Raw genomic sequence first — 21006 nt, 5'->3', positions numbered from 1 at the left:
GGGCCAGGAAGCACAGCTTTTCTCAGCACAGGTTAGCAGGAATCTGCTCAAGCAAGACCTTGGTTTTCAACCGAGCAATGTGTGTCCACACAGCCACAGAAAATAACACCTCAACACAGTTTTCTACACACTTTGCAGATGTCAGCATGAGGAGGGCCATCTGGGTAGAAATTCAACCTAATTATGACACACTTCATGTCTTAATAAAAAGCAGATATCTTTTCTTTCACTCCTGGTTCCTAGTCAATGTATTTCCCACATGGTTCTAACCACAAGGTTCTTAGCTCCATCAGTAAGTAATAGCTAATGAATTGCAAAAGACATTTATACTAGGGCACCTTATTTGTATGTGTTCTCTTTGGTAGGCATTTTATTTTTCCTCCTTGCCTCTATAATAAATGCAGTACAAATGAACTTTTAACTTCTTTTAAGTGAGGCCAAAATATACATGTAATTAACATTCAGTTGAGTTTACATATGATTACGGACTGTTTAAAAAAGAAAAAATTATATATACTCAGTCTTAACCTAAAATTTACACTTTGATATGTTAGTAGAAAATTACAAATTTCCTTCTTTAAAATCTTATGCTTTTGATGTTTCTGGGCTTTTAAAAAAGAAAAAACAAGTTCTGGAAATCCTCACCCAAAATGCACACATCTGGCAAAGAACTGGAGCATCTTACACATTAGAGCATTAAATTGAAAATAGAAGCATTTCTATTTGTATCTAGGCAAGATCACAGAACTCAGAGAGAAAGGATCTTGTCAGCATTGACTGGGTGCTCTTTGGCAATTCATTTCATCTTTTATAGTTTCAATATCTTCTGTAAACTGAGGCTGAGGATACTTTCCCCCTTCCCTCTTTCACAGGTGATCAAAATCATAAAGATCACATGAGATAAATGAATGTGGAAGTGCTTTATAAGCTAAGAATATAGTACAGAAATCTTGCAGCAATACAACCCTTTAAAAGTACCTCTTAATTAGAAACCTGGAAACAGCCTAACTCCAAGAATTGGAAAGGACCTCACAGACACAAAAATATCTACTCCCAGTTGGCTTTATTTTGCTGGAGAAAAATAACATGACTCTGCTTCTGCAACTCCTGAGGCATCTTTTCTGCTATTATAAAGTTGAACTGTGTAATAACTTGATTTAAAGTATAAACCGTGAAAAATATAATAGAATTAAAATGAAAAAAGTGTAAACTGTGAGTTGTTTTCTAGTGACAAATTTCTTCAGGAGCAAGAATACAAATGAGTAGACATCACTAACTCCATCCCCAGTGCAAGGATTATAATAGAGAAGAACCCCACTGCCCCAGGTCTCTCTTTACTGACATGAGTTTTGATCTAGGTGTATCCTCCTCTCCTTGATATTTAAGGTGGATGAGTCTCCTTTTAAAAGTTCTGTTTGATTATTTTCATGAATTCACTGACTTTACATCTAATATTGTAATGTCATAAAATTTCAAATGAGTGAAATATATATGTGTTGACTGTGAAAGTGACCTTTCCCTAGTTTCTCACTTTCCTTTTCTGAACAAGATCCTTTCACGCCAAACAACCCAACACAGAGCTTAGTGCTATTTTTTGCACACTGATGCTCAGTGAACCTTTGATGCATGGGGAATGTTGATTCCATTTGATCTGGTCTTCCCTGAAAACAACCTCCAGGTAATAATATCTATAAATATTGAGCACAATTTCTGCCCTCCTAAGCTTTCTTCTTTCTGGCAAAAGTCCTAAAGCCTGTAACATACATTTTCCAGACCCTCTTACAAGTAGGATTCAGGCTGAATGATAGGCTCATGAGAGATCTGGAAAGAGGAGAAGATGGAGAAGCCATTATATTCTGGCAGGCACGTGGGCATCAGCAGTGACATATATGATGTTCTTCCTGTGACTCTCAAGTATCCATTGACAATCACACATTTTGATGCTTCTGACTGTTGAGACCAAGTTCTGAATGTCCAGATTTCTTGATCTGTCAGCAGTGACCTTCTTGACCTTCACATCTCCAGTCTTTCCAGTGGCCATGTAAACAAACCTCTCAGACTCTGCAAGAAATTCCTCCCTATTTGTAATATTCAGAGCGGTTTCTATTTCCTGACCAAACTCCTATGACATGGGGCAAAACATTTAGGATAGAACCATACATCCTTCTGGAGCAGAAGGAAGGCATTGGTTACCCCAAGTGCACTTTCAACCCCAGAGAACTCTTGGAAGGGTCAACGGTCCTGGGAGATGATGGAGACCATTAGCTACCAAAGCAGTTCTCTCCTTGGAATATCAAAAAACTATGGAGAAAACAAAGCGAAAAGCTAAGGAAAAGTTTTACAGTGATTGTATGTGATTTGAGGCTTCCTAAGTGGCAGAAGACTATTAACAAAGTTAATAAATGAAAATGCAGATGAATTGTTTTCAAAGAAAGAATATATTTAATACATAAAAGAGCTCTAAAATCAATAAGAGAAAAAGACTAAAATTTAAAAGAGAGAAGTTCTAAGGACCTAAACAGGCAATGCAGGGAAAAAGAAATCAAATAAACTTGTAAATTCATGGAAAGAGCCTGAGCCTCAAGTTAAAACCACAATGAAGACATTTGCCACCTAGCAGTTTAGCAAAAGTATTAATAATCTCTGTTTTCAAGGTAATAACTCAAAGCTACTTTTTAGAAGGGCAATTTGGCAACATATATCAAAATTTTAAATATTCATTTTTTGACCAATGGAGTTCAACTTCTAGAAGTCTGTTCAATAGAAATAATTACACAAATGCTTTAAGATACAATATGGAGACCTTTGCTGTCCCAGTTGTGACAGGAAAACTGAAACAATCTGCATGGGTGGACCTAGAGATTATCATATTAAGTGAAGTAAGTCAGACAGAGACAAATACAATGTCACCTATACGCGGAATGGCCTATATGAGGGCAGGCCCAGGAATGGGCAGGCCCAGGAGATGGCAGGCCCAGGAGAAGGCAGGGGTAAATTAGGGGTTGTGGATTAACAGACACACATTACTTTATATGAAATAAATAAACAACAAGGACCTACTGTATAGCACATGGAACTACATTCAATCTCTTTTAATTACATATAAGTGAAAATCTGAAAAGAAAAAATATATGTAGGTATGTATATGTATAACTGAATCACTCTGCTGTACACCTGAAACTAACATTGTAAATCAACTACAATTAAACTTTTTTTTAAAAGCCATAGTCAAGATCTAAACCACATATTCTATGTACTTCCATACCTGTGGTAAAGTATAAGTTTTGTTGTTTCATGAACTATTTTGAATATTATGTTTCATCTAATAAACTGAAGCAACTTAAATATCCATAAACAAGGGAAGTCAAGAAGAAATGTCTGTTATCTATAAAATAGGTTCCTCTCCACTACTAAAACATATGACGGATTTATAAGCATTGATATAGAATATTGTCTACAAAATATACTGTTCTTTTTTTAGTTTTTCTGAGGCTTTTAAAGAAAGCACAGATAGATATTAGTGAGGAATGTTGAGGGTAGGGGACCATATATGTGTGGGTGGGGAGGGCTATGTGGGAACTCTGTATTTTCTGCTCAATTCTGCTGTAAACCTGAAACTGCCCTAAAAAAAAAGTCTATTTTTTAAAAAAGCACACAGAAAGTTACAAGAACTTCATATAACAAATACTTGTATTTCCACCAGGCAGAATTGACCATTGCTTTTTCATGTTTACAAACATTACAGTACCCTTTGACGTCTATCCCCAGTTCCACTCCCCTCTTCTCCTCCTTCACCATCATGAATTTAATGTGTACACTCTTGACCATTAAAAAAAAATGTCCATGAATAATACAGAACAGGCGTCTGCAAATGTTTTCTCTACAGGGCTGATAATTAATATTCTAGCTTGGCTGTGTTCCAATAAAACTTTACTTGCAGACACAGAAATTTGAATTTCACATAATTTTCATGTCATTAAATATTACTCCTTAAAAAAATTTTTCCCAATCATTACAAAATGTAAAAACTACTCAGCTTATAGGCATACAAAAACAGGCGGTGGGTCAGATTTCATTGTAGTGTGTCAATAATTTACTACTCGGTATTCTTCTGTATGTTCTTTGTAACTCTCCAAAGGAAAAAAAAAAAAGGTGGCGTGTTCAGTAAGCGATGTTAAGACAACTGGCCTTTCGTATTGAAAATAAGTTAGAAACCTATGCCACATCCTAAAGATAAATTTCAGATGGACGACAATCTCCATAAATAAAATTAAAAGACTAGCAAAACTTGAGGAGACAGTATTTGCAGCATATGCATGCGAAAAAAGAACCCACACTCAGAATATATGTCGTATTCTTCTAATCCATAAAACTAATAACCAAACATGAGAATGAACAAAGGCTATGGACGAGTAACTTACAGAAGAAAAAAGTGTATGGTCTGTAAGCATAAACAGATGATCGACTCAACTAATAATCAGGGAATTGCAAATGAAAACAGGACAAAACGGAGTACCATTTCATCGTCTTCCAGATTGGCAAAAACTGAAGTCCTACAGTATTAAGAGCCTATTGTCCCACTCTCATGCCTTGCTTGTGTGCATGGAAATTGTGGCTACTTTGGAAGTTCAATTGGCGTAGCTGATAAAACAGATTTGATAATTCGCTAAGACCCAGCAATGTCATTTCTAGTCTGGTGCCAGAGAGAAACTCTTCTCTGTATGCAGATGAAGTTGGATATACAGATGCTCAGGGCACATGTTTGTTGCAGTAGAAAAAAGTGCAAAACCTAAATGTTCATATGTAAAAGAAATGGACAGATAAGTGAGGGCAGCTATTAAAGGGGCACACAACTATACAGGAGTGAAAAAGAATGAGTTGGATCTATCATCCATCTATCTATTCATAAAAACGTGAATATCTCACAACAAACATAAAGCTGTCATGGGAGCTGTCCAGACGTTTTTAATCAGGAGAGGGCCTGACCAGGTGAGGGCAGGCCCCGGTGAGGGCCACAGTTATTTCCACATCTGTATCATCTTCCTGAGAATAAAGATCACGTTTCCAACTTCCTGTTTTTAATATCAAATAGTGCCTCACCACTGCTCTCCAGACATCTGTCTCCACCTCATATGAAATCATTTGAAATGTTTTTCATATGTAATGTGACTCAGGCCATAGGTAAGGTTTGTTCTGGAAATACATATGGGCTTTCATTGGTGCCACGGAGTTGATTTCTTGGGTGGGCATTCAGCTCACTTATATCACACAGCTAGAAGAGCCCATGACACGGAGTGAAAGTATCACCTCTCCAAAGGGAGGTGATAAGCCGTTCAAAACACAGCACTCTGTGTCCCCTTGTCAGACACAAAAGTCTGAAGGGCAGAGCTTGTTACAGGTGGGTTGTTGAGACTGAGACTTCAACTTTGACCACGCCTGCTACAACCCTCTCCATCACATCTACACTGGCCAGAATGGTTTTCCTTCCCATTTCACCCACCCCAAGATAGTCATGTGCATGCATGCATGTACACACACACACACACACACACACACACACACGCCAGTATTCAGCTCTGATCTTTAATGATGCCCCCTCTGAAATGCTTTCCTGGCCACACAAAAATCTTCCTCTTTAGTCAAGGATCCAAGCCCTTTCCTGCACACCTAAAACCTCCCTCACTTCCTCCTTTTACAGCACACATTCCTGCATTAAGACCACTGGGCACTCGTCTTCTCTTCCACTGGACTTGAATATTTTGCGCTCAGAGAGTACATCTGTCTTGCTCACTATTTATACCTAGTATAATGGCAGCCCCATGGACCAAGCCAGAAGCTTAGAACACATCTGTGACAACCGTCTATCCTGCACCTCCTGATTCCACTTAGTGATCAGTTCCAGCTGATGCTTCCTTCTGAAGCTCTCTCAAGTCCGTCTACTTCCCTCCATGCCTGTTGCCACTTCCCTAGTGGTGACTACCACGTCTTCTGCCTCAGTTGCTGCAACAGTCTCCCCTACCTGGCTTCCCTTCCTCCAGATTTGTCACCTTCAAGTTCATTCTCCATCTTGATCCTAGAGTTCTTTCTAAAACATCAAAAGTTCTTCAGAGCCTTAGCCCACCCTTACCTTGTGAGCATCACCTTGTGTCATTCCCATAGTAACTTTCTTTCAGCTCCCTGAATCTTACATACTTTCTCTCATCTCTAGATTTTCTCATGCTTGGAATAATTACCTGGGATCAAGTATCTTGGCCAGAGACACAGCTGGGTAAACATGAACTGTCGATTTGATTTATACGTCACCTTCCAATTGTGAAGAGAACAGTGTGCTCCTCTGTTCAGTGCCCAGTAATTTATTTGCCTCAAGAAGTAATGAAAACCTCTCAGCTTGGGAATCTCAGGAAGCAGGCTGAATGACATAAATCTCTTCAATATGACCTCAAAGCAATACTTCTAAATACAGGATATGATTGGGTTTCAGGATGAAGTTTGCATAAACTTGCCTCCCAATTGCACATGAACACGTATTTATACTAGGTCTGTTGTAGGCTTGTATTTTCCTCAGGATCTCATCCCTGTTGCCAGAAGATGTGGTAAAAAGGGAACCAACAGTCATCTAACAAAATGGTTTATTTTGTGGGTTAAAAAAAAATCTCCACTCCCAATGCTACACAAAGCAGGCACTTCAGCCTTAAACCTTCTGTGTCTACAATGCATACTTAAGGAAGATGAACACCCAAGATGGAACCATCCTCTGGGGAAATCTTAAATTCTACCCCAAACAGATAGGACCGTACTATAAGTTGAACAGAGGCAAACTGTATTCCTTCCACAAATAAATTCAGATTTATAAATTCACCTGGTCCCTGTGTCCTGCCTGGTAAACCTATTACTTCATCACTCAATTTCTTCTGCCATTCTGCTATTATTTACATTTTCTCCTTCTCTCAACCTTATCTGTCTACCTCCTCATTCTCAGCTGATAATCTTGCTTCTTTCTTCACTGAGAAAATACAAGAAATGCAGAAAGATTATTTTCTTCCTCCTGTCACCAAACCCACCAACCTACTCTCACTCCACCTCCTGAGGTCACTAAGTATGGACCACCTTTGTGCTCCCCTAAGGTCAGTCCCTCCATCTGTGTAACGGTCCCACTCATCCCTTTTCATCTACTCAGGAATCTATTCCTGCATATCATCCCCTTTTCCTTCAATTAACATCATCACTTCCCTCTTGACTGGACAATTCCGTTTAGATTACAAACACCCAATAACGTCTTCTTGACTATCCCATTTCCATGGTCCCACTGAGGGCAGAACTCCTTGGAGGAAACATGGCTCTACAGACCTGCCGTCTCCCATTGGTCTTCTCCCATCCTCTCCTGACACACGCACGACTGCAAGTGCTCTTTTCTGTCACCAGTCACCTTACGTTACCAAGTCAGACATTCAGAATTCAGTCCTTACTTCACCTCACATGAACTTCTTCACTGGCTTAAAGACTTCTCTTGCCTAACCAGCCCCTCCTTCTTAGTGTTGTTCATACATTCTCCTCAGTTCTCCAATTTTTCTTTAAAAGACGGGAACTCCAGGACTCCATCGCAATCTTGACCTCTCCTCTCCCCCTCCCTCCTCTTTTCCGTTTGCTTCCCTTGGCTTCTCCTCACGTCTCCTCTTCACTCACACTAACTCCCTAAGTCATGGTGTTAAGTATCATCTACATACTTAGGACTTCCACATTTAAATTTCCAAACCTCTTGTCAGAACTCTGAGTTTATGTATCCAACTGCCCATCTGACATCACTTGGATGTCCACTGAGCATCTCAAATTTCTCATATCTGAACTCAGTGGGTATTCTCTCTAAGATTTCCTCCTTCCCCACTGACCTCTGTCTCAGTCGCATTCCTCCAGTCACTCAGGTCAATTTTTTCTCTTTATTCTTTGCCCTTAATCTGATCCACAATGAAAATTCTACCAACTGTCCTTTCAAATAAATCCCAGATCCAACCATGTCTCAACCCTAACTGCTATCATTGAACCCAAACCATGCTTCTCTATCACTAGATGATGGGAATGTCTCCTACCTAAGCCCCTTACTCCTGGTCTTGGTTGCCTACACTCTATAAAACTGACCCTTTTAAAAACATAATTCAAATTCTATTACTTGTTTACTTAAAACCACTACTGACTGCTCAGAATAAAATCCTAAATCCCAACTCTGGCCTTCAAGGTACTGTATAATTTTGCCTATACCTGGTTCTCCGGCCTCATTTTCTATCACTCTTTTCCTGACTTACTTCTCTTTAACACAGTGGCCTTTCTCCAGTTCCCAAGAATACTCTCATCTCCAGACTTAACATTGACTTCCCTGCAACCTAGAACCTTCCCCCTGCTCCCCAATTACACAGTTTCTTCCCTTGCTTAATTTAGACCCTTGCTCATACACCACCTCCTTAATGAAACTTTCTCTGACCACCTTTGGAAAGCAAAATAACAGCCACCAAGATGTCTACATCTTAATACCCAAAACCTGTGGCTATGTTACGTTACATAGCAATGGAGAATTAAGTTTGCAAATGGAATTAAGGTTGCTAATCAGTCAACCTTAAAATAAGATTATCCTGGATCATCTGGAGGGCCCAATGTAATAACAAAAATACTTTAAAGTGAGAGAGGGAGGCAGAAAAGGAGAACCAGAGGCACGGCAGTGCAAGAAGGACTCAGCTGGCATTGCTGGCTTTGAACATGGAAGATGGCCATGAACCAAGCAACGTGAGCAGCTTCTAGAAGCTAGAGAAAGCAGGGAAACAGGCTCTCCCCCAGAGCTTCCAGAAGAAATACAGTTCTGCCAACCTCTTGATTTTAGCCCAGGAGATCTATTTTAGATGTGGCCTCCAGATCTGCATGATGACCAATTTGTGTTGTTCAAAGCCATGAAATATGTGGTAAATCTGTTACAGCACAACAGGAAAACAGCACCTCAGTCAATCTAAAAAAAAAAAAAAGTGCGTATGTGCATACATGCACGCACACACACCCCCTTACTTTTTCTCAACTTGTCGCTGGCTATTCAAATTCTACAAGGTGAATGTCTTGAGCTTTGTTCATGGCCATACTTCCAGATTCAAAGACAAAATCTGCTTGTAGATAGTTACTGACATGCTTCTAGTCAGTCACTGAAACTTGATTTGAATGTTTGGTAAGTCTAAGCTTTATTGTCAACTCCACTGTTCCTGAAGATAATATAGTTGACCCTTGGACAATGTTCTGGACTGGTTCCAGGATTCACCTTGGACACTAAAATCCTTCAAGGCCCATTTATTGAAAAAAACAAAATCCACCTATAAGTAAACCCAAACAGTTTAAACCCCTGTTGTTCAAGGTCAACTGTATTTTAAAAGTAAAAATGGGTTAAAATTAACCAAAGGATGCTTTGAGGAGAAAAGACGTTATGATTTAATGGCACCCAATGAGCCTGACTTAAAGGATGAAGGGTACTTAGTCTTCTCAGACAATATTTGTGCTAGAGAATACAGACCAGGTGGAAGAAGTTGAGGACTGCTGGTCAGTATGAGTTTCACTCATATCTTTGCATCTGTTGATAGAAATACCTTCCTTTTCTTGTCATGTGTCTGCTCCCTACCATAAGTGTGAGCATTAGAACTGCAGCCCCAGGGAACTACATTATTTCAGGGTCCCAAAACTGTGTCCTGCAAAATATGTCCTTTAGAAACAGAAGAAAAATCTGTTTTAATCACATTTTGCAAGACAGTCTCTTCTATTGCATTTCTCTCCCAGTGTTCTTTTAATGGGTGTGCATACACTTTTGCAGGTGTGAGTAAACACACCAATCTAACATAAAATATTAGATATTCAAGTAAGTTGGCATGGCCAACCTCCTAGGCAAGCTTTGGCTCACCAAATGTAGGAAGCCAATGTCAATTCCAAGTGGAAGCTTTACTAGACCATATGCAATCTGCCACATGCCTTTCCAGCTAGAGTGATCGTAAAAGCATGTGTCAGTGAGGAACCTTGAATAAGCAGAGCCTCCCTACCAACTTAGATTAAACAGATAGTGTGGACAAGCAATAAACTGGCTGTTTCAGCCAGAGATTTGGGGTTGTTGGATACAACAGTAATTCCTGGGCAAACTTTGGCCTAAGAAATGTGAGGAAAAATAATGACTGTCAAAAAATATTCTATCCTATGAATGCAATAGATTTCTTTATCTTTAGTTCATGAATTCTCAGTGCCTTTTCTAGGAAAATAGGCATTGCGAGTCTCACAGAAGATCTGATGGTTAATTTTATGTGTCAACCTGACTGGATCATGGGGTCCCCAGTTATCTGACTAAGCATTATTTCTGGATGTGTCTGTGAGGGTGTTTCTGGATGCAGTCAGTCATTAAATTGGCAGATTCAGTAAGGCAGTTTGTCCCCACAGATAGCTCTCTTATTCTGAAATAAGAGTCTCTAGAATTTGTCATGTCAGACCTCTGGGCCTACGATTCTATTGGTGCAGGAGCAATCTAGAATGAAAACAGGTGATACTCTGCATTGTCTTACTTTTCCACATAGAACTATCACTAAAAACATCCTTAATGATCAGTATTTTAAAACATAAGCACCTATACATAAATAAGTACATTTCTAACCTACTTTACCATCAATACCCAAGACAAAAAAGGAAGCAACTAAGAATGCCTTCAGCCAATACAGAACCTAAACTGTGGTCTTCTGTTGTTAATCTTCAGTGAACTCAAATAATTTCATTTAGAAATGGTTGCATCTGTAGTTTTATCATTATTTTTCTTGATCATAAATAAATGCTTGTTTGTGGTTTTTAAAATAAATAATAAATGTATTGGAAAAAGAAGAAGAAAATAGTTTTAATTGTATGTCTCAAAGACACCCTATCATTACCTATTCCCCTTTGTACTCTCCTACAAGTTGCAAATATAATTTTGAATTTTGTTTTTCACTTAACATTAAAACAAAAGAAATTCCCCATATTAATACAGATTCTTAGCAGGCTTCATTTTTTATGGGTATATAAGACTTTTGTGTGATTAAGACCATAATTTACATGAATCCATAGTTAAAGGATTTTCAAAAAAAATTTTTTAGTGTTACACCTCTTTTCTTCTAAAAAAGGATTTGCAGCAACATTAGAATTAATTTCAGGAACATATTTTGCATTGGAATTGCAGGAAGAGAGGAGTCAGAAAAGTTCCAGAAAAATCACTACTGGAAGATAAGATGTTTTGGGTGCTAAGAGAGAGGCACCAGGACGTGGGCTGCTACACCTAGGGTGAGACGCTGTGTGTAATGTGGGCTGCGTAGGGTTCTTGTGTAAACCTATTCCTTCTCTCTCACCTCTGAATGTCCTGTAAATCAGAGCAGAACCATACAGAGGCTTTTGCAGTATCATATTCAAATCTGTGTCCATATGTCAAACATCAGAGCTTAATAATAAAACTGATCTAAAATAGTAAGTCAATGTCCTGCAGTGCAGTTATACTAATTTTGATCACTCTACTAATGCGTTTGAAGTGAGATTTCCTTTGTTTAATGACCACCAATGAGAGGTCTCATGCTTGAATTTCAGTAAGGATATGAGATTTATCCAAGTATGATGCTTTGTTGCAAAGATTTATTCTGATTTAACATGTTTCCACTCACAGTTTTCTTGCCAAACACATCCTGAACATAGTATCCTTTATTTAAAGAATGATATAGAAGGTCCTACGTGACAAGCTGACATATTGTTTGCCCCCTTTGGGGGGCAGTAAGGCAACCTACTTTGCTTTTCAGGGATAATATGTGTCCTTATGCTTCTAGCTACTATTATGTTAGACCTTCGTGTAGTTTAAGGGTTTCATCCCCCATATTCATAGCAATGGCCATACCATCAGCTTGGATCTTCATATCGGATATGTAACTCTCTAGCACTGTCCATAACGTTTTTTTCTTTCTCATTTTGTATTGTTTTGTTTTATTTTCACTCTTGGTGATGTACAGTTCAGTGAATTTTAATAAATACATACAGTTATGGATCCACCATCACAATCAAGATGCAGAAAGTTCCATTACCTCCCCAAAATCCCCTGATCCTCCCCTTTGGAGACAACCCCTCTTTCCTACTCCTAATGCCTGGCAACCATGTTTGTAAAGCCTTCTTTTTGTAATCTATGCTTTACTTTTACTAAAGAAATTAAAAGGGTAAATTTCACCAGTGTCTGTGAATCTAGAAGAATTTCTCTACTTGGCAGACCTTTGGGGTAATACACTAAATCTCAAAAAAGCCAGGGGCTGGCTTTTCTGCAGGGCTGGATTTGAGCTCCATTCCTTCTCAGCTGGTCTGACAGCTGCCTGGCTGAAGTCCATAACAGAACGACACCGGTATATCAGGTAGACTGTTTAAAGTATAAGTTGCTTATTGGTGAATCGTGATTTGCTTATCTACCTTAAGCCTCCATATAACATAACACAGAATTAAAATTACTTTTAATCTATTTTAGCATTTCATTGTCTAGGTATACCTTGCTTGATGCACTAATTTTATGAAGATGTATTTAAACTCAATTTTGAAAATTAAGTACTTTTTAAGTGAGCACTTTTAATAAGATCGGTTACTAGTCTTTTATCTCTCTTCCTCAAAAATTCATGTTCGTGTATCTGGATGGTGTCAGTCAGGGCACAGCTGAGCTGAGCTTGTCAAGAGATATTGGCAACTCTCCGTCAACACATCTCATAGATACAGGACTCTACATGCAACAGGTAGAGCTTGAATGTGCACATCTTAACCAGTGGCTTACATGTCACAGAGCTTTTTTTCTTGCTTTCAGAACAATTTCAAGACAACTTCCTACATTTCTCCCAGAATGCTACAGCTGCTGCATGGACCATTCCTGCCAAAAGCCTGAAAGCCTGTTCCATCACACACACTTCCAGCTTCTTGAAAGAATTTTGCAGATTAAGCAACAGGCGCCTAACGCTCATTCTACTAGCCATAGAGGAGATCTGTTTCCCATTTCTAGAGGGAGTTTCAAGGACTTCCTCTTTCTAATTGCTTCCTCCGTTGCTATGCACTGTAGAGACTGCTGCCTCCTCCCTCTTCATATCAGGACTTGATGATAGCTGATTTTTGTCACATGAAAGTCTGAGCCAGTTGGGAGAAGCTGAGGGATGTTGGTTAAATTTTCAAGCCAGTTTATCAGCCATGGGAGCCATCATTGCTTCTAGAATAATTAAGCCTTCCAGCTTAATTGCCCTTGATGACTCAGTGGGATTCGTACTTCACAGAGTAAGCTTTCTGCCCTAATCTATGTGTGTATGTGTATATAATATGTATATTTTTTGAGTAGCAAAACGTCCTAACTCTGGCATTATTTTGTTTTTAATTGAAGAATAGTCAGTTACAATGTGTCATTTTCTGGTGTACAGCATAATGTCCCAGTCATGCACATATATACACATATTCATTTTCATATTCTTTTTCATTAAAGCTTATTACAAGGTATTGAATATAGTTCCCTGTGCTATACAGAAGAAATTTGTTTTTATCTATTTTTACATATAGTGGTTATCATTTGGCATTATTCATTCTTAAAGGGAGTAGGTTATCTTTGGGCTGCCTTCCGCCTTTTTTTTTCCACATTCAGTTGAACTTACTAGAATCCAGATTTCTGCTGTCTCTGAGTTCTGTCACATTGGTGTTATTTCCTCTGTCATTTACTGGGGTAGCTCTGACCTACATTTGTCTTTGCTTTGTTCCTGAACAAAAACTGATTTCTTTCAGAGGAAGTTAGAAAAGCAAGACTTATGCGGCCAATATGTTCCCCAACCCTCATATGAGAAAAAGGGCACACCCAATACTATCAAAAAACAACCCTGTACCAGTCACAGCACCAGATGCTTTAAGCTGCTCCTTATTGTGGGCTCACAGGATACAAAATAAAACAGACTCTCCTCCCCAACCCCCCTCCACCCCCGCAACAAAGGCTTCCGGTCTCCAAGCTAAAACACAATTCCAACAAAAATCTTACCATTCTAGAGCTTTGAAATATCCTAACCAAATTGTCTTCCATCTTTAGGTGTGTGTGTGTGTGTGTGTGTGTGTGTGTGTGTGTGTGTGTGTGTGTGTGTGTGTGTGTGTGTGTGTTTAAACATAAAGATGCTAAATTAAGGCCAGACAAATTCTGTTAGTCTTTCCAAATCTCAGTGGTACCCCCTACCTCTTCCTGTTCACTCTTTAAGTGGGTCCGTAACTGGGAGGGTTCCCAGCTGTATCGCCCCTCCAGTATGACCAGTGCTATTGTGATTATCATCATTAATTAGCATATGCCATTATCTTTCTCCTCAAAATGTTTCATTTGACCGTTTAAAACAATCAAATATTTGTGCACTATACTCTTGTTACTACTGTTGCAATGGGCCTTCCTAGCATTCCAAAGATGGAGTGTCTGCTTCATTCTATTTCATTCATTGCCCTTTCAGCAGGAGAGCTGTAATCCAGGAGTTTTTATGTAACTACACATGGGTTTGGAAAAGGTAGGAAAAAGAAAAAACAAACCTTGGAGTAAATTCAGAAAGGAGAGGCATGAATTTGGCAGATGAGATGCTTTACATTTAAGACACAGGGCATAGTTTAGAGGTAAAAGTGAAAGAAATCAATTTGGCAATGGGGAAATTTTATTCTAGTGAAGTAAGAGGGAAAGACAGAAGGGAGATGAGAGAAGAGCATTTTTGGAACCAGTTGATTTTGCACAGAGCAGGAAAATTATCTACTCTTTGCACCTCCCCCACCACCATATGCTTCCCGAAAGTTTCTTTTTTTCCGTACTTGAAAGGACCACAGATTTTAATAGTAGTCACGCATTTGAAAGGCTAGGCAATTCCCAGCTTCCTCTGTTTTTGCATTTACGATCAGAAATATTTTTTTTTAATCCAGGTTATAGGATAAAGCAAAAATAAAATAACTATTTAATGAAAAAAATTCAAACTCAAAGACAGTTTTTTTTTTAAAGGCAGTTGACCTTAAACTAAGGTTCAAGATCACAACCAGATTCAGGGACTAAATTATAGGCCAGTCTCCTCCAATATCTGAGTTGAGAGAGTTTAGTAGGTTACCACAGCAAACATTAATTTGTAGACACCCCGGGGGCCTGAACAAGTTGAAACAACGTCATTAAAAGGTCAAATTTACTTAGAATGCCTTGAATTCAGATGTAATAGTAAAAGCAGACAGAGTGGAAGGGATAGCCACGATTCTCTACACAAAGGAATATTTGCAATGTGATATGTATTTATGCCTGGCACATCACTCTCTGTCATGTGCATGTCAATTTGTGGGTGTCCAGCACTCAGAGCCACTACTTTGTCAAGCAGAGAAATTTTCTTTCTCTTTGTGGGAAAACTGTATGTCACTGCCAATGGGCAGAGAGTAAGACAGGAGGCAGCTGATGAGGACACCAGAGGGCACACATGGGGAACTGTGGCAAATCAGGGGCATATGGAATTCATCACTCTCACAGAGGCAAAAGCTGCTTCTACCACCTCTACCTAAACTGCTTTCCCCTTTCAGATCTTCTCTGGAGGATCATTTTAATTGGAATTCATGAAGGTAGCATTGGGGTGGAGGTTTGGAGAAGGAGGAAGGCGAGCAGTGTCTCAGTTCTGTAGGATCTTACCCTGAATTTGCAGTCTGTTAGGACCAGCCCTGCATCTACTGTTTACCATTGTGTGGTCTTGGATATATCTTTTGTTTTTAACAACTTTGATGTCCATTTTCTTATTCACAAAATGAGTTTTACATAGTTGTTTTGTTTTATGGATTAGAAATAATGTATATAAGTGACTGGTACATAGTAGGTGATGAATAAATGCAACACATCTGGTAGCGTTGACTGCAACAGCCAGAGTCAGAATGCCTCTGTTTCTGCCTTTCATCTTGAGTTCCAATATCACATTCTGCCCACAGAACCAACAGTCAAACTGGAAATAGCTCTCCAGGCTCCTGCTGTTTCCCTCCCTCCCTTTCACAGCTTCACAGCAAATGGCATTCACCAACAGCTCCATCGTCGCAGGGTGCACACATAAAGGTATTGATAGAAATGATGTGCCTGGTGCTGGCACCCACTCAGTAGCAAACACCTGAGCCATGATCCTCTGATTCCTATTCCCCCATCCATTCTCAGGCCATTCCCAGTAGTAGCCAGGGTTCCTGGGCCCACAGTACCCCCTGATGGCTAACATGGGAAACTTCTTTTTCTCAGTCATTTTTATCCTCTCTCTGCAACTCCCCCAGGTTTTCACAGGTCACTGCTTTGTTCATTCCAGCATAGACTATTCGTTTTTCACAAATGTCATTTGGTCTCTTCTGCCTTGCTTTTTTTTTTTTTCCATTTCTTGCTCAATTCTTTCAGAAATATCCATCACCACCCCTCCTCCTTTCTTTCCCTCACTTTGTTCCATTAATGAATCCTCAAATTATGGTGATTATTGTTGCAAGTATAAAAATAGGATGAGTGCATCTCTCAAGGAAAAAAAAAAATCAAAATAAGACATGGTGTAGAACCAGCAGCACTAATCTCTAAAGCCCTCTGAGATATCCAGGTGCCTTCCTGAGAACCTGCCCAGAAGATGCCATCTACCTCGTGCTCTGTCTCCAAGAAACACTGATCTTTTCTCAACACTCTTATTATTTTCCTATTTATTTAATTGTCAGAATTGTACTAGTTTGTCCCTTACTGTTTCATTGAAAATATAATTTAGCTACAGTAAGGGTTACGTGCATTCCTGTGGGTTATTCTGGAAACCAAAGCACAATCTTTTAGCATTTGTTCTCTGTGGGAAACTGAATTCAACACTTCAAACAGTTGCTTTAGAATGAACTTTTGGAAAATGTTACCTATTATAATTTAACATTGGAAATTGTTGGCTGGGAGTGGTCAGTTTTTTAAAACTCCTATTAATGTCTGTATTCTGTGGTTTTCACATAGGTGCTGAACTGTGCCATCCACTGGGACTAGTACTTAGGTATTCAGGTGTGACTTATCTAGACAGACACTGATTTTTCCTGTTTTAAAGGAAAAATATACTAACCAGATCCTGATTTGATATTTTGATATACTATGGGAATATTCTAGAATGTTACTAAATTCATGATCATGACAATAGATTGATTTTGGGTAAAAATACATCAAACATGTCTCACAATGTAAATGCTAACTTCTCTTAACTTAAATTCAAATAATGCCAATAAGTTACGTTTTTATTTATCAACGTTTACATTTAAAATACTTTGTAAAATACAAGTGATTTTGACATGGGTTAATAAAATGCCATTAATTTTATGCTTAATTTTTCTGATTTAGGAAATTTATTCTCAAGCAGGAAGCCAGTAATTAGAAGCATCTAAAGTTCTGATTAAACAACTAATTGAAAGACTTCTTTCACAAATTAACATCAAGTGGTTTAAATTTTCTAGTTTCTAATAGTTAAGCTTTAAAATAAAATCTTTTAAAATTGGTATGAAATAAGTGAACTATTAAAATGGTAAATGAGCTATTGTGACCATATATAGACACATATGAAAACATAATCTTAAAATGCTTTTATAAAATATTTCCTGATTTGGTCATAATTCAAGGTAATGCTTGCATAGGATTTTTTCCCTTTGAAATGATTTGCATATTCATAGAACTGAAATTATTTTTTTCTTTTAAAATAAAAAATGTAAATCGGTTAAAGTAACAGGTAAATACCACCCATACAGTTTCATCAGAATTCTTTGAAAATTGATGTTCTACATAAATTCTAAATCTATACTAATGTAACAATAATGAAGAATGATGCCATAAAATAGTTGTGTGGCACAAAAAGCATTTTAATTGACTGTTCATCAAAGAACATTATTTGAATTGACATAGTCACATTTTTCCAAAAAGAGGTATTTGCTTTCCAATAATGTATACCTTTTGAATTCATAAAGTTTTGGAGGTACAAATTAAAACATTCAGTGTTAATGTTTTTGAAAGCATTAAGTTTAAATTATTTTCTCAAGACCCAAGGAGAAAACACCAGAGGAAACATAACCAGCCTGAATTGTTTAAAATGTATTTTCCCTTTAATTAAATAAGAAACATCTGTCTAGGGATTTTCGAAATGAATGTAATCCATCCACACTCTGCCTGTACTAGTTTGCATCCAATGTCCAGTATTTTGAAAGAGAATTCTTTCTTTCTGTAAAGAATTAAACAGCAACATGGAGTGATGTCTGGGTCTGTAGCAGCTGACTCTTGCCTCCAGAGTTTGGGCACTGTAAATGCTAAGGATCTTTATCCCAGACTCGTCCTTGGGAAGCAACCAAATTCTCTCCAAGGTTAAGGTGTAACATCTGTATTTCTCCAAAGCATCCACTCACCCTGAAAATGCTTATCTCTGGAGAGTAAGGAAAAAGAAGTTCCTAGGATGCATCCAAATACCCAAGCTCAAAATATTGTCCCTTCCCTGGGGTTCAGGCAACATTTTCCCTCCCTGCCGCTCAGGCTTTAAAAAGCTGATTTCTCTAAGGACCTGCACAGACCCATCAGACAGACCAAACGAGTACAAAGAACATGGGGAGTTGACTCCGGGATGGCTCTGGCTCTTTGAAACCGGGACCCACCATTGAGAATGACAAACATCACTTACTGGTGCTGTCAAACGGTATCTGCCTGCACTGCGCAGACCCCTGGGCGGGCCAAGGGCAGTGGTAGACGGCTCCCCCTTCCACAATGTCTGGCTGGCTGGTGTTGGCTTTGGGCGCCCCCACCAAGACGCTCGCTCTGCGAAAGGATTGGAGAAAATTACTCCTTGGGAATCAGAAACGTGAGCGCAGGCGATGCAGTTTCTGGAGCAGCCTACCCACGAAGACTAGGGTCAGGGTCCAGGGTAGGAATGTACTCATGATGGAGACCAATTGTCAAACTTGATTTCCTCTCGGAAACCCACGGGCGTCTGAAACCTGGTTTGGAAGACGGTGCGAATAGTCCTAATTCTTCCCTAGGTGGAGCTATGTATACAGCGAGTTGAGAAAAGAGTTTAAAAAAAAAAAAAATAGCAAAGGACAGAGCCCAGCTGCTTGTAGCAGACAGCACTTGCGCCCAGACACTTAATTGTTCCAGGCTATGTATAAACAGACCATGTTGTGGTCGTAGTTTTAACTGGCTTGAATCTGTTCGGTCCCGTGTTCCCCTTTGTATGATGCTCGAGTCTTCGTCCCAGGAACTTCCCGGGACTTTCAGATTCTAGGCAAGTGACACGTCCCTAGTTCAGAGTTCACAAGGCACATCTAGCATGGAAGGGGAGAGAAGGGGCTAGTGGTGTGAAGCCAGACGGGACCCCAATTGGGCAAACAGGACGGGCTCTCAGGAATCGCCTTCCATCAGGCTGCGGGGACAAGCGCGGGTCCCCCCGGCAGAGGGGCAGGGACCCAGGCTGTGGCGGGGTTCATCGACGCGCGAGCAGGGCCACTTACGTGCGAGCGGCAGGTATGTGGAAGTCCACCGCGTAGCCGAAGTAGCTGCCCTCGGGGCCACTGTACACCGTGAGCTTATCCACATCCAAGTTGAACGCCTGGGAGGCTGGGGACCAGAGCATCCCCAGTGCGGCCGAGAAGCAACAGAAGGGCGCGAGCCGCGGCGCCCAGCTGCCCCGGGGGCCGCGGTGGGTCCGGGCAGACATCGCCCTCCGCCCGGGCGATGCTCCCTGGGCAGCGAGAGCAGAGGACCCGCGCCGGGAAATCGCAGGCCTGGCGGCTGGAGGTTCCCGATGCCCACGTCCCGGGTCAGTGCGAGCGGCTTGTCTGCGGTGACAGCCCCAGGCGCTCCGCCGCGCGTCCCTAGAGGCGTCCCTGGCAGCCTGATCCCGCAGTTCGGGGACTGGCGCAGGGGATCCCAGCCCACCTCTAGCAACGGGCGGGGACCCGGCGCGCTCCCGGCGCCACCTAGCGGCGGGTCCGCGCGCCGCGGGCCGAAGCCCGTGACTCCCTGGCAGCCCTCGCCCCTGCTAGCGGCCGGCGCCAGGCGCCTGTTTTGGCCGCCTGACTTTCTATTGCAGTTGCATCTCAAGAACGATCTGAGCCTCACACGTGCCAATTCAAGCTTTTGGTTTTGGAAGCAAGCTCCCCCACCGCATGGGGCGAGGGTTTGTTTCAGTTTCTCCAAGTGGAAGAATGTGACAGCGCGTACGTACCCTACCACGAGAGACGAGGCCAGACAAACAAAATGCGTGATCTTTGCATCACCTCTGCAGCCTGAAGAGCCCTCAGGGTAGATGCGTTTGTTCGTCCGTGACTGAGAATTAAAGTTTAAATCCAAAGATCCGCTCGCCCCCCACCTCCACTCCACCTCCCTGCAGAGGTAACTAATAAACAAAGCAATCCTAGAGAATTTATTTCGGTCCTTCTCAAAGGCACGCGGGGCCTGTTAAATGACTCGGTCCTAAATCTCCGTGACCCAGTGTAATTGTGCCAAAGGCTGGCAAAATTGGGAATGTTGGGATTTACAACGTGCCCTCAGCAGGGGTAGAAGGTGTAGGTTGGAATCTCCATGAGTTCAAACTGCAGTCCCACCCCACGGGTGTTATTGCTCTCTTTCTGTGTTTTCTGCTCTGGGGAAGGAGTGAAGGATTATGAAGAGGGACAAGGCAGAAGAGAAACGTGGTGTAAGCCCTTACATAACACGATCTTCCAGGGAAACAGGACTAACGGGAAAAGAGAGCAATTAAGCATTACACGGGGGGGGGGGGGGGGGGAGCGTCGCACTGGGGTTAAATAGGAATGAAGTGTAGACGCAGGAGAGGTGAGTAGGTTCTACAGTATTTTAAAGAGAATTGTTGGCAGATTTGTTAGTAGATTTAAGCAGAAATTTGAGTAGGAGGCTTGGCTTTGGATATTGTGGGCAGAGTAATTGAGGGAAAATATTAAAGACACAAAGGCTGGGATGAAATTGTTGTGCAAAGG

At 40.5% G+C, this 21006-nt stretch overlaps 1 protein-coding gene across 1 annotated transcript in view; it reads right to left on the bottom strand.

Annotated features, from left to right (window-relative positions):
- The window catches only part of ITGA8 (integrin subunit alpha 8), a 172404-nt gene extending 152408 nt beyond the window's left edge, over positions 1-19996 (bottom strand). Inside the window, 2 exon segments of the mRNA XM_032474106.1 lie at positions 18696-18829; positions 19522-19996. Of these exon segments, the coding sequence (XP_032329997.1) occupies positions 18696-18829; positions 19522-19727 (340 nt within the window). The 5' untranslated portion in view covers positions 19728-19996.
- Positions 19997-21006: the final 1010 nt, after the last annotated feature.

This window comes from Camelus ferus, chromosome 35 (genome assembly GCF_009834535.1).
Source record: "Camelus ferus isolate YT-003-E chromosome 35, BCGSAC_Cfer_1.0, whole genome shotgun sequence".
Classification (NCBI taxonomy): Eukaryota; Metazoa; Chordata; class Mammalia; order Artiodactyla; family Camelidae; genus Camelus; species Camelus ferus.
This window is presented reverse-complemented; position numbering and strand designations above follow the sequence as displayed.